This window comes from Triturus cristatus, chromosome 3_2, assembly GCF_964204655.1.
Source record: "Triturus cristatus chromosome 3_2, aTriCri1.1, whole genome shotgun sequence".
Classification (NCBI taxonomy): Eukaryota; Metazoa; Chordata; class Amphibia; order Caudata; family Salamandridae; genus Triturus; species Triturus cristatus.
This window is the reverse complement of record NC_140584.1, coordinates 41,279,443-41,294,175: the sequence shown is the minus strand read 5'-3', so window position 1 is coordinate 41,294,175 and position 14,733 is coordinate 41,279,443. Positions and strand designations below refer to the sequence as shown.

General features: G+C 42.8%; 1 protein-coding gene across 1 annotated transcript in view; it reads left to right on the top strand.

Annotated features, from left to right (window-relative positions):
• Positions 1-14,733, top strand: part of LOC146856773 (otoancorin-like) — a 484,135-nt gene that overhangs the window by 285,023 nt on the left and 184,379 nt on the right. The window contains exons 13-14 of the mRNA XM_085647226.1: positions 5,111-5,216; positions 9,277-9,389. Of these exons, the coding sequence (XP_085503352.1) occupies positions 5,111-5,216; positions 9,277-9,389 (219 nt within the window). The remainder of the gene's footprint in view (positions 1-5,110; positions 5,217-9,276; positions 9,390-14,733) is intronic.

Here is a 14,733-nt window from a genome sequence, read left to right as displayed (position 1 = left end):
GCGTTGCTCACTAGCTACAGAGGAATGTCCTGTGTGTAGAATCGGCCACATGGTATAATTTGACATGTTCAATGGAGACAAAGCGTTTGTCTTTAGAACCAGGAAACGGTGGCAGGATCACAGATCTTGTGCCATGGATGCCAAGGACGGGCACCGGTGCTCTGTAGGATGGCCCAAATTGCTTTTCATTTGCCACCTTTTCTCAAACGAGAGCTGCAATTTTTGGAATCCAGATGGAAAGTTTGTATTTCACATCCGTACTTGAAGAGGGAGATGTTTTCAATTGTTCATTTGATTGGATGTCACAGAACTTTTGTAGATCCTGTAAGACATCAAAACCATTATCTAAGTTAAAGGTTGTGGCTGCCACCATGAAATCTAGACCATCAAGGTCTGGAACATACATCTTGATGCCCAAAAAAACCTCAGATGGGGTCCGCCCACCCACAGATCTTTTAGGGAGGTTATTTTGGAGGTTGTTGAACCCCATATAGGTGATGGAGCCAACTGCGCCCAGTGCCTAATACTCTAGCTGTTAAGGACTGCGTTAAGCCACGGTTCATTCTCTCCAAAACAGAATTGCCTGAGGGCCTATATGGAGAAGAATGATGCACCTGTACACCTAGGGATGCCATAGAATCCTTGTATGTTTTTGACACGAAAGCCAGGCCCTGGTCGGAGTGAAATGCAATGCATTTATGTGTCCCGATAAAGACTTGCAGGTCTTTAATAGTTTGAGCATCAGCCGAGCGCTGTGGCCAAACTCAGAGGAATCAAACCAAAATAAATTTCAATGCAGTGTCCAAAATCAGTGGACCACAGTGATCCAAATAAATGCAGCCGAAAGGCTTGTGGGATATCAATAGGTGTGTCTGTGGTAGATGAGTCACTGTGGAAGCTTATTTGTTGGCAAATGTTACAACACACGGCATATTTCTTGGCCTGTTGATATCAGCCATGCCACCAATAACGCTGCTGTGACAGTGAAATTGTGGCTGCCATCCAAGAATGTGATGAAGCAACACCTTTGTGTGCTGCTGTAACTAAAGCAAGTCTGCCACATGGTTGGGGAATCAAACAACAGCCAACCCGTGGAATTGTTACAAAAGGGATGTTTTGTTCTTTCAAGTAGTAATAAGAATATTTAGAAGGAAAGCTCTTAGGTAAAGGGGTGCCGTTTTTATTTGCATTAATGGCTGCCAAGATATCATTATCTATTTTAGTTTAAGAACAAGTGATTGCTGCTACTGTAGCTGTGGCGACTTCAGATTTAGCTGCTTCATCAGCCAAGGGATTCCCTACAGTGTGTGCCTCCACATGCTGATGACTCAACGTATGCAGGGACTTTGGGCGCCCTGGGCAAAACATAATTTGGGGGGCCCCTGCACGCAATAACTCTGAATTTATTGTAAAGTTTCTGCTAAATCATGGCATTGTCAACTACGGTGGGATCATTTACAACCCTCTTCCTTGGCCAGCCTACCTCTGGGCACAACGCTGCAACAAACAGTTTCTGTCTGGCTGCCCAGCACCAGTGAAGCAGAATGGCTAGCAGTGAGAACAAGCCAGCTGCATATGGTGTAATGAACTGATGTCTCTTCTTTGGGCCTGTACATATGGAGGGTGCATTTTTGTTTAAAGTATTCCTACCCTTCTGTGCGAGGAACAGGGATTCTGAGTCAGCACTATGCTATGATTGCACTGGCCAAACAGCGGCTCCACATGAAGAGTGCGGTCATGAAGGAAGCATATAATGCTGCTCTGTACTGCACATTGACATGTGGCTTACACTCATGGACTACCATGTGGGCTTACCGCAGTGAAAGCAGTCTTTACCTGGACTATGCTAGCCCATGTCTTCTACCCACAATGTGAGGCGTAATTTGTCTGTCAGCACCATTCAGGCGTATGGTGCTGATGGCTGCCTGTGTTTACTACACTGCCACGCTGGTGCCAGAGTCCGGTGGCACTAGAATGTAGGAACACCTGTCAGGCAGTAGCTCTAAAAAGAACAATGCATTCACAGAGATCACGCACAATGCTAATCTGTACTGCACAATAAGCCTGGTGCATACGGCATGAAGGCAAAAAGTGGTGTCATTGAGCTGGAACTTTACAGTTTGGAATGTTAAACGCTTGCTGAATCTAACCAGAATCTAATAGTTTTTTTTTTTGTAACCATCATTATGTCTCATGTATGGGTGGGAATGGGTGGGCAGCCTGGACTGGCAAAAAAAGAACATAACTAAACAAACTGCTTATTTAAAACCTCTATACAGTCTCGGACTGTCACAAAAGTCTAACCAGGGGGGTCCTTGAAAGGTGGGGACATGGTCCAGAGCCCCCTTTGCCCATGCCTTAAAACGTCTCTGCCTAGAACTTAGCTGTTTGGCAGTGCAACTGCACCATGCAGCAAAGTGGTGTGAGGAAGCCCAGGGATAAAGGATTGATAGGTACACTGCTGGGAGAACATTTGCCGGTGATACTGATGCAAGGTGGAAGTGTACCCAAACCCTATCTCTGCACAGTACGCCACTTGGCTGTGGTATTAGTAACAACTGTGGAAAGAGTGCCGGGACGCCACCCGTTTCTAGGAACTTGGATATCAGGTGGCTACAGCCATTCAGGCAAATACGCAGCTATTCCCGTGGTACAGTGGACGGAGGATCCAATTCTTCAGTGGAGTTACAACAAGGCGAAGAATGTATGACTCATGAAAGCACAAAAGGCATTTGGAGTCTGGATCCTCTAGTATGCGAAACTGGCAAGATAAGCCAGATGATCAGGGTGGACTTCCCCATTACTGCCTCCACTATGGCCACCCTTCGAGGTACTGTTAATAATGAAACGTGGGGGTAGCGTAACCTGACATTTATATAGGTTCTGAGAACAGAAAGTAAGTTCCCGCGCGTCATCCCTGGGAGGAAGCTATGTAATGGCTTGAATGAACGAGGGTGCGAGAACAGGGGCTACCTAGAAACACTAGATTAAAACTAGTTCATGTTAACTTTTTGCACCAGACATACATAAATAACCCCCTTGATGCTTAAGAGGATATAAAGATGGAATAAACAAAAATTAAATATTCCTGACAAAACAAGGAGGGTCCAAGCGGAATCTACAAGTGTGAATCTCACAAAAGGATATGTTGCCCTTGAAAATCTGGGTCATGGCGAATTAGGTATTATATGATGAATGTGCAGCAGAGAATATTAATGGACATCATATGATAACAATTGTATGTTCTCCATCAGTTTCTCTTCAAGACCTCTAGATGGTTCAAGTAGTGATGGGGTTTGTATAAGATGTTGATAGCTCTGACTTTCATACTTGTGGTAATGGTTAACATTAATTTTGAAAGCGCAGTTGCTGCTTTCAAATTACAAATAATTTAAGAAAAAATATTCATACATTCTTCTTACAACCTAATTTAAAACTAATTTCTTTAAAAATCCACCTTTATCGTGTTTAATAAACTTAATTAAGCATCTAAGGGTCCAGGCAGTCACATATTTTCTCATTAATAATAACACTCTTGCTATTTTAAATGCGTCCCAAGAAAGCAAAACATCATGTTCATTATTTTATTAAATCATTACTCTCACATTGCTTTCTAATACTATGTAATAGGCCAATTTAATCAACGCTATTCTGAGTGCACTCAATACGTCAGCTAATACACTTGTGGAGTGTTTGAGGGCCAGGAATCACAAAAACACGTGACAGTGCCGGACAGTCAAAAGCATACGCAGATTGCATTGTGTTTAAAGGAACCATTTCAGCTGTGGACAGATGGTAGCCTGACAATTCCTTCCCCTTCACTATCAACGTGAGCATATTGCATCACTCCCTGTGCCTGCAGTAAAACACTTATAAATCCAAATGGCTAATCCGATCTCCACATTGACCGGGGATCTGAAGTCCAAAAGGGATTATTGATGAAAGCCCTTGGTCACTTTTGCTCCACGTAAAGTGGTACATGTGTGATGCAGGGCTCTCATAAATATTTATGAAGCCTCGCAAGGCCACCCCTGCATGAGTTAGAATGGGCTCATAAATCATGGGTAAGGCGATGCAGCGCAAATCGCTGTGTCGCCTTATTCTGTGCCAGGGAGGCATTCCATGGGCGTTGCAATGGGTCTTCTCATGCAACACCCATGGATTTTGATGCTGCCCGAGTTTTACTTAATCACATAAACCTGGGCCCGTGCCCAAATCCTTTCGCCTTTCCAGAGCAGGCATAACAAGGAGAAAGATTGTTAATTATCCTCGTTTTTGCCTCTTCCCATGTGTTATGCATAATGTAGCACACATAGAAAGAAGAAGGTGCCTCACTGGATTCTTTTTGTTCAGGAAGGTGCCCATTCCCACACAAATGCAACACAGGCACCCTTGCACGGATGACTGCCTTGGTACTAGGCAGAAAATGTCATAAATACGATGCATTCCTGCCTTTCACATTGGCGTAGGGCAGCACCGCAAGACGTCTTGCAGCACTGCCCTACGCCAATCCCCCACATATTAGGCCCTTAGTTTTCAACTTCCATTTCTGCACGCCAAGAATACTTTAATTCTAAGGAAAAAAAACAGAATGACTTTCAGATTTGTAGAAACTGAATTTAGGAACGCCCATGGAGCCAAATTCAAGTGAGCCATTATTTATAAGGTGATTTATTTTTAGGTGAATTAGTTCAAAGATACCACCCTCTGGTTCACGTCTTGTCTGCCTTAGGCTAGTGCGAAACGCCTGTGTTACAAACCTCATCCGCAATGCCATCCAACAATGCATCCTCCACTATTGGAGATTTGAGCCTATGAAATGAATGGGGGGGAAAGTCTCCATTTTAGATGAGACACAAGCTGTCTCAGAAAGCCAGTCTGTTCATCTAAGGATTGTTTCCCATGCTGATAACTCCGATTACTATTTTCTGAGAAGTGTCGATCGGGGTTTCTATGCTGGTCAGTTTTTGAGTGTTAGAAGCGTGAGCTTTCTCATTGGAGGCGCTTCGGATACATTTATGATTGTTTTCTGTGCAAAGATATAGACACAGAAAGCACACTATATGAATGTTATCTCAATCCTTATTCCGAGTTTTTCTTTTTATTCTAGTGATCTGAAATCCGGCGTGAGGGGTCTCAGCTGCGGTGACGTCGCACAGCTGAATGTGGAGGCACTGAGTGTTCTTGGGAATAGCGCCTTTCTATCCCCTCTGCAGGTGAGAGGCTATAGATGTCAATCAGGTCCACATAGCGCCTACTCATCGGTGCTGATGATGCCATTCAGGAAGGAAATCCATAGAGCAAGGAAAACAGGAACTTGCATGCAATTAACATGAAAGAAAGGCAGCAGAAACAGGAATATTCCAGTTCTTAGATGAAGAGAGTATATTTTCTTAAGGTGCACTTAATTCATTCATGTAAATGTTTGCCTCTAGAATACCCTCCCAAGCAATCTGTGAATGAGCATTGTATGAACAGTCCAAGACTGAGTGCCTAGCAGTGGATTTATTCAGATCTCTGGCTCCTAGGCATGGTTGTAAAACATGTTTTTTGTCATTTTACCTTAAACCAGGACATTTCCAGTACAGAATACTGTTTGGTTCTATGTTTACTTTAATAACCAGAGTCTTCAACATCACAACAATTAAATGAGCACTTTTTTTTTGTTCCCAGTTTCAATAATACAATACAATCAAAATCATAAATGAAAATAAGAGAAAGGAAAACTAAACATCTCACTGTAAAATAACAATAAGGAATTAGGGAGATAATCCACTTAACTTCTTTTCAACGGAAATGCAAATATTCTACAATCACAGCTACCGTGCAAAAGAAAGTGAGCAGATCACATAACACTTGATTTTACAATGCAAGCAATTCCCCAGAGGACAGCAATGACCACCCTCCAATGTCATCATTACATTGCAGCTATAGGACTCCTGTCAATCACTACGGCGATGTACCATGGGGAGACTGAAACTGTGGGTTCCCCTCCACAGGAGGAGGTGTTACTGATTGTCCCAGTGTTCGTGACTCAATGTACGTGGCATACAGGCTCCAAAAGTTCTTCGGACGGTTTCTAGGTGGGAGGAGCTCACTGTATATTGCTGTTTGCGTGTTGCAATATAACATATCCCTGGACCATTGTTGCAATGTGGGAAGGGGGCCTCTAGACCAGTGCATCGCCAAGACTCGCTTAGCGACCAACAGTGCCACGTCTACCATACGTCTAATGGGTTTCTGTATTTTCTTGGAGTAGCCCAGTAGGGGCAAGAGCGGGTCTGGGCCTAGTTCTGTCTGCGTTATTGTTTGGAGTTCCGCGAATACCTGTATCCAGTAGTTTGCTATAGGCGGGCAAAGCCATGCGAGGTGCAAAAAGTCAGCCTCAAGGGCTCTGCGGCGCTCACAGCTGGAGGTGTCACGGAGTACGTATTTGTGGAGTCGAGACGGTGTATGAAAGACGCGGTACAAAATTTTGAACTGTATAAGCCTATGTCGGCCATTAAGCGAAATACGTTTAATTGCCTCACAGCAGTACCGCCACATGTCAATTAAATGAGCACTTTTATTCTTCGTGATACTCAGCAGCGTTTTTTTCAAACACTGAAGACATAGAGGTCCTTAATACACAAACAAAAAGCTCTGACTTTGCAAGTATAACTGTGTCACAGGTTTTCAACACACTGAAGCCAACTAAGCTCTTCCTAATTTACCCCACCCCTTTAGAAACAAGCTGTGAGATTCCCCGTGCAACGATTTAACAATTTTAAATTAATTGACATAGGGCTGAGAGCGCCTCCGTATGAACAACTCATGCTATGTTATACTTATAAAGTCCATAGCTGCCACACAATGAGGTTTCCCAGCGCTAGACTACTAAAACCAAGATGACTCATCACAGAACTGAAACAGAGTCACCTATGCTCACATTTTTGACGTCCCGGTGTCGCAATATGCCACTGTGGCATATTTATAAGGCCACATAAAGCCACGTTACGTGGCTTTTCATGGTTTATAAATATGTGCCCCTTTCACGCATAAAACTGCCTGAAAGGGGTGTTCCATGGGTTTTGCTGAGGGCGTTTTCCAGGAACATCCATGGCTTTTTGATACTGCCCCAGATTTAGGAGAAATCGTAATTCTGAGGCAGTGCCAAAAACCCTTACGCCTCCGCAGGGGAGACGTAAGGGAGGCACAACAAGGAGAAATGTCTTTATTTTTTCCTATTTCTATGTGTGCTGCATGATGCAGCACACTTAGAAAGAGGAAAATGACTCTTGTGATTGTTTTTGTGCAGAAAGGTTTGCCTTCCTGCACAAAAATAATCATCCCCGCAATGCAGGCACCCTTGCACCATGGTGCAAAGGTGCAGGTGTTGGTGCACTGCAGCCCATTGTGCGCCAGCGCAGGATAAAAGAAGAGGAATTCGCCGTAGTTAATAGATACGGCGCATTCCTGCCTTTTTCTTTTGCCGTATGGCAGCGCAGCAGCAGAGCCTACTGCGCTGCCCTATGCCAGAAAACCCATAAATGAGGCCCCAAGTCTTCAACTTATTTCTAAAACAAAGATGGGTCTGAGTATTACATAAATGTAGAGACAGGTTGTTCCATAAACAAGAGCCAAAGCTCGAAAGGAGCGACCTCCCAACCTGACCCTATTGGTATGAGGTATCACTACCAAATTCGGGCCAGATGATCAGAGAGTCTTGGTAGGGTTGTGCGGCTGCACCAAGGATGCCAAGCTAAGAGGCTCCTGCTTGTTCATAATCTGATGAGAAACGCACAAAGCCTTAAACTGAATACGTTTCTCTATCCGGGTGCAATTCAACACCCACTAAAACACAATAAAGCTGTCAGCTGTGCTACTGCCTCATACATTCTAAAGTTAGTGATACCAAAATGAACTGTTTCCAATAATAATGCCTCATGGGATCCAACATGCACAATACCAAGCCCCCAGCAACCTTGTGGTCCATTGGTCTTGAGCTCACACAGATGTAACTATGAATGGGCCTCTGTCCTACAAGGTTATGGCCTAATGCTGATGGATACACAAGGACGAGCTGGTGACTCCTCTACAAGAATATGGACCGATACTCATGGACATCAAGCTGAAAACTGATTGAGTCGTATGTAGGTTGCAGTACTAACTGACAAAATGTCTTGTAATAAGATTGTATTTAGAATACTGACTACCAAAGGTGTCTTCAATGTTCTCTATATTAAGAAATACTTCTGATCAACAGAAATGACTCTGAGCTACCCATCCGACAAAATTACACTTATGACCACCCTGCACAGGATCACCAGTACTTTTGATGCATTTTAAAAATGTTAGCAACATGTCATACATCTGTAAGGTTAAAGAAATACCAGCTATAGCAGCATTTTTTGGGGAGCTTCGATAATAACATTAGCAATAGGCCTACATCACTCAAAATGTATAAATATTCAACTATAAATTCATATATATTATAGCCTAATAGCCCGCTGCCAAGGGCTATACCGTTTGTTAAAGCCCATGAACCTGAGTGTATTACTAAGGTGATGGCCTTTAGCAACTGGTATAGCCCGAGGCACAAGGGCTTTAACGCTACTAGAACATTGTTCCCACTGAGAATAGAATGTTCTAAATTAAGATGGTAGAAACAGGAAGGAACATTGGAGCAAGAGGCTTATGCTAGCCATTATAAGCACAGAGCTACTCCACTGTCCTTAGATTCACTAATATATATCTATGGACATTCTTTATTATTATAGCTACTTGATTCTCCACTTACCAACACCAAGTGGAATACGCTTCAGCAGTATAGCGTCTCTTCGTTTCTTGATTTGATGGGTTTTTCCGCTATGGTAGCCTCTTGGGGTCTGGTTTCACAGAAGCCAAGAGGACACATTTCCACTATTATTTCCTCTTGTGTTCTGCACAAACACAGCATTCTTCAGCACCACAGCCTCTTGAGTTTCAGCTCACGAGCACAAATCTGAGCACTTTCCAGTTCCAAAGCACTATGGGTTCTGAACTCACTGACACGAAGCAGGATATTCTCCATGATGTAGCCCTTATTTGTTCTGGGCTCACAGACCTCAAAATGAGCACTCCCTAAATGTGCTAGCTTCTAAACCTACTGTTAAAGAGTATTGGCCGGAGGGAATCCCGAGTAACCCAACCACGCAACTCAAAAGCTCAGGGGATGTAGATGTGAGATGTACCTAGACAAATAAAAGATGTAATCAAATGTGGCATTGATGTTGACAATGTTCTTTTTTTCTGTAGCTTGCATGTGCAGCCAAGCAATACTTCAAACTACTGATTAAGGATGGTAACTTTAAGTCTCTGACGCAGAATGACCTCAGTAAGATTCCAGCCTCTTTCCTCCTCAGCCTACCGTAAGTGTTCAGATTGAAGGTGTTCTAATTTCTGTATGTAAGATGTTTGTATGCTGACACACTGCTTATGCAAGGGTATGTGTGCGGGTATCCATCTACCTATCAGGAGTCTGAAGACAGCTGTTCTCTTAGACGTGGATCCAGCAATTCACATCCCAACATCCTTAAGGTACTACCATACATCACTACTCAAGAACGAGGAGAAGTGTTGAACTTCGCCCCTTCTGCAGGGTCATTCCCAAGAGTTTTAACTTCATCCTCCTGTTTTCTGTACCCATTTTTGTTGACTTTTAGGATTCTGCACACTTTACCACTGCCAACCAGTGCTAAAGTGCTTGAGCCCTCTCATTTAAACATGGTGAAATTGGCTTACACCCAATTAGCACATTCAATTTACTTGTAAGTTCCTAGTAAAGTGGTACTACCTGTACCCAGGTCTGTAAATTAAATGCTCATTGTAGCACTACAGCACTTATTGTGCCACCCACTTCATTAGCCTATTACTCATGCCCTAGGCCTATCATTCCAGCTTGGGTATGCAGTATTAAATTGCTATTTCGACAATGCAAATAAACCTTTTGCCAAGGGAATCAACCTTCTTTTTTAATCCATATAGGTCACCCCTAGGGTAGACCCTAAACAACCCAGAGAGTAGGGTGCAGTATTTTTAAAATGTACACGTAAAAAAGTATTACATGTCCTATAAGCAAAAAACTCTTACATTTGATTTTCACTTTCTACAAGGCCTGTCTCTCCCACAAGATAACATTGGGTTAATAAGAGATAACTTTCAATTGGGAGCAGGTAGTAAAGTATAGTTTGGTGTCTAAAGAATGGTCAAGTCGGATTTTAAGTCACAATTCTGAAAATACCACTTTCAGAAAGTTGGCATTTTGTTGTCCCAATCATTTGGTGCCTGCAGCCTTTATCCTGGGTCACATGAGTAGGTGTACCTGGCAGTTGGTCTTTGAATATTGCTCTCAGACAAAGAGGGAATAGGTGTTGGCACGATGGGCCATCTCTGACTTGATGAGGGGGAGTAGCTGTCACCTACCATACTTGCACATCACAAAGCCTCTGCCTTACACACACACAAACGGTTTGACACTAATCTTTTGTGACACCAGGCAAGGGCAGGAAGCCAAGAAAATCTAAATACGTCTTGGGGTGGAAACCTCTAGAACCTTCTCCTACTTCAAAGTGGCCATCAGTTATAAATAATGGACCCTCAGAGCCAACTCTTCAGCACATCTCTAGACCTGTGGAAGACTCAGAGAACTGCTGTGCTGCTCTGCCAGAAGGACTGCTACCCTGCTGCCTGAGTAAGAAGGACTGGACTAGTATTGTAATACCAGGACCATCAGAGTGATTTCAGGGCCTGTTGGCTTGACTCCTGATCAGAACCTCAGGTACAGAAAAGGTTCCAACCACCTAAAACCCAGCACCTGGATTCTTTCTGCTGTGAGTCTTACCCCCTAAGTGGTGTCACCTTAGTGCTTGGAAGTAGGCCTGAAGATGCGCTGCTAGTTTATGTGTGGTCCTGTGAGCAGAACTGAAGGAGCACAATGCATCTCCCCAGAGCCACGTCAGAACTGCCACAGTGCAACGCATCCTGTATGCAGGACCTACATCGCAGCACCCAGCTTCCTCGGAACCGCCACTGTACGATGCATCCTTGATGCATGCCTTTGCATCGCAAGCCTCTTGTCGACGGCAGCCTCGACGATGACACATGACTTTGCATCACAGCCCCTCAGTTTCTTCAGAACCACCGCATCACAAGCACTTTGTCGATAGCATCCTCGACAACAACGCAGGGCCCAGCATTGCAGCCCCCCAGCTTCTGCTGAACTACTTCTGCATGACACATCATCTTTGCAAGTCATGTACTGCTTCGCAACCGGAAATTAAGGCCTAACTTGGACCCTGTATCTGGCCCATGCTCTATCACGGTCAACCTGAACTTGTGATTTTGTCTAGGTCTGGAGCGACCAGATAACCACAGTTGACGCTTTATGCTTCTAGGCACTGTTTTCACCTAAATGTTTAAAATTGCATATCTCTGGTTCAACTGATTAAATGTTTGTCATTTTTTTCTCATATAATCCATAAAATGTTACTCTATTTTTCTAAATTGGTGTTGGGTCTTTCTTGTGTTGTGTTTTAACTTTATTACTGTTTGAAGTGCTTACATAAATACTTTACACATTGCCTCTACGTTAAACCTGACTAGTTCAGTTCAGTTCAAAATTTATTGTATGATTAATTAAAATCTTTACAATTGTACAAAAAAGGTAATAAAATTAATGTCATTACAATCGCAATTTAAAAGCCAAGCATTAAAATCAACATTTGTAATATCTCATTGGTTGTATGGTTTTAAAACGTATGTTTGGCCATCACATACTTGTTATAATTACAGTGGTAACATTTTAAATCTAGTCCAGCTTCTGTGCACATACTTGCTAAAACTTTTTTTTTTTTTTACGTTCTATCCGTATTCACACACGGCGCCTTGAGGCTAAAAACTGGATGGTCATTCTTCTCTGCTTCCTCCTGATTGGCTTGTCGTAATAATTTTCTTACCTCTGCCAGGTATTTTACTCCCCGGCATGCCAAAATTGTGGAGGAGCCATCCAACCAGCGTATCACGGCCTGCCTGCACATGCGGATATTCAGTTCGTTAAAAATTGGTTTTAAATACCGTTTCCTCAGGAACATAACTGCTGGACACACACATAATAGGTGGATTAAGGATTCCTTTGTGTGACCACACAGTCGACACTGCGCAGGTTGTATCTGATGTTTCCAGGACGGCTGTAGATCTTTTGAGTCATGTTGGCCCATCCGAAAGTCTGTGTAGCTCTTTTTTACGTGCCGGCTGAAATGAGAGAATAAACCTGACTACTTTGCGCCAAGCTACCAGAGGGTTAAGCACAGGTTGATTTGAGGTTTGCTTGTGACTTCACCCTGACAGAAATTGCTGCTTGAGTAGGGTTCCAACCCCCTCATCCAGTTACCAAATTTCTAACGAGCAGTTATTCCCACACATGCGTAGCAAAATAGACAGAAGTGATACAAGCACAGGTGAAAAGAGACAATGATGTATACCAGTATAGTGGCACCTGATTGTAGCAACCCCTTCCACGCACTGAGTCCCATTGCACATGAGTCTAAATGATTCAAGGTGACCTGCTGATTATCTTTTTCCCCCAGATTTATGTTCACGACAGAAGGGAGAGTTCTTGATCTCGATTCACTTATAACGTTTGTAGGTGAGTATCAGCAGTCAGAAAGAGACAGTGTAGATAGGCAATTGTCAGTAATCAGTCAAAACAGAGCCGAAGCTGGGTCGATGAGCAGAATCAAAAAGTCGATAGGCCATCTCTTCAAACCAAAAAATGCATTAAATTCCTATGAATAAGTTGCAAGAATGTTGAAATAAGAGCATGAATAGAGATCAAGATCTGCGGGTAGCTTTCCTAGGAAGAGAAAGTTGCTGAAACTCCATCTCTTCACCAGCCAGTCCATTTAATATCTTCTGCTGTTAGGTTCTTGCCTTGCAGCTGATGCAATGGTATGAGGCTTGCTGCTCCGAAAGACCTCCTTTGCTATTGGGTAAGGGTCTCTCATTCTTGGACTTTTGGTAGGTGTGGTGCAGAGGTCATTATATCTGAGGCTGATCCAATCATCTTTTATCCACATTTGTGCCAAAGTGCCAAGCTGTGGATCCATGATGTACATTCCAGTAACTGTGGAATTTCCGGATTAGAGAGGCATATCGTGCAATCATGAAAGTAAAATCCATAATGGAAGGTATAATATGCATCACTCCTGCGGAAGGAAGGCACATTCTTCTTCTTAGATGACTGATGAATTTCTCTTTTACATTCCTGCATGGAGTTGTGGAGTGCCACAATGAGATTGCCAGGTGACATCTTATTTCATCTTCCTTTCCCTATAAATTGATAAGGACAAGACATCAGCCCTGAAGTTCCGTGAACCAGGTATAAATGCGACTAAAAGTGAAATTGGGAAGATAAATCTGCCAGGTCTGTCTCTGATCACAAACACTAGTTCTTCAAAGAAATCCAACAATTCTAAGATCCATGAGCACCGCTATGGAATGGGAAGCTCCTTCCACATAATCTCTCAATTCCAGAATTGTTTGTTGGTAATGAGCTCTTTCTGAAGATGGTGTCATTTTCTCAGTTTCTAGTATATAAAGGCTATGGGATGCAGATGCTGGATCCTGCTGCTACTACATCAGATGCATTGGTTTTCAGATGTTTTCAAATAGGATTGATAGTGAAATGTTTACTCAGGGTTGATATGCTGATTGGTGGGACATAGACCAGAGATGTGAAAGAGTCCTCTGCAAAAGTTGAGTTAGAGGGAGAACTAGGCATGAATAGTTGGTTATAATGCTGATATAAAGATTGTTGAATCCCAAAAAATGATGTTGGGAATTTAGATTGGTAGCTGGTGGCTAATCCAAAATGATTGGTATCTTGATCCGATCCATTCCCACTTGAAGAGAAAGAAAAATTGCCAGAACGTTACTCATTGTCGATGAAAGTCACTCTTCAAAACTTTGGTGTACGGTTAATGCCAGCTCAATGATTCCATTTTTTTTTTAAATGAAACATTTATAATTCCATGGAGGAAAAAAAACTAAGTTATAATTCAGGTATATTACTTCACAAGAGTCCAAAATGTCATGGATTACATCATTTAGGAAGTGCTGACAATGACATTAGATAGCCCAAAATGCCTCACAAGGTGTTCAAAGAAGCCAATCCATGTAATTACTGTCTCCGGGTGCAATTCAACTCCCTTTTTATTATAAATAAGTCACCCCTACATGGGTCATAGGGCAGGGAGCATTGCATTTAACAAGTGAAACATGTATGTTTAAATTTTAAATGTCCTGATTGGGAAACACTCCTAATTCTTTTTTTTACTACTTTGATGCCTACATCCCCCATAGGATATTGAGTTTCCTTATTACATTTCTTAAGTGATACATTTGCTTGGGAGAAGGTTGATATATCATGTTTAGTGCCTGGTGAATTGTAATGTAATGTCCTCTTTATTGGCAAAGTCGGACTTTAAGTCACAATTCTGAAAATGCCACTGTTATAAAGTTGGCATTTCAGGGTCCTAACCATTTGGTGCCTGGAGCTTATTTCCTGGGTCCCATGACTAGGTGTAGTTGGCATGGGCCTTTATGTATTCCTTCCAAACAGCTACACAATAGAGAGACTGGGTGTTGGAAGAATAGGCCATCCAGAGCAATATGGGGGAGTGGAGCTGTGCACAGCCCTACTTGCACTTCAAAGAC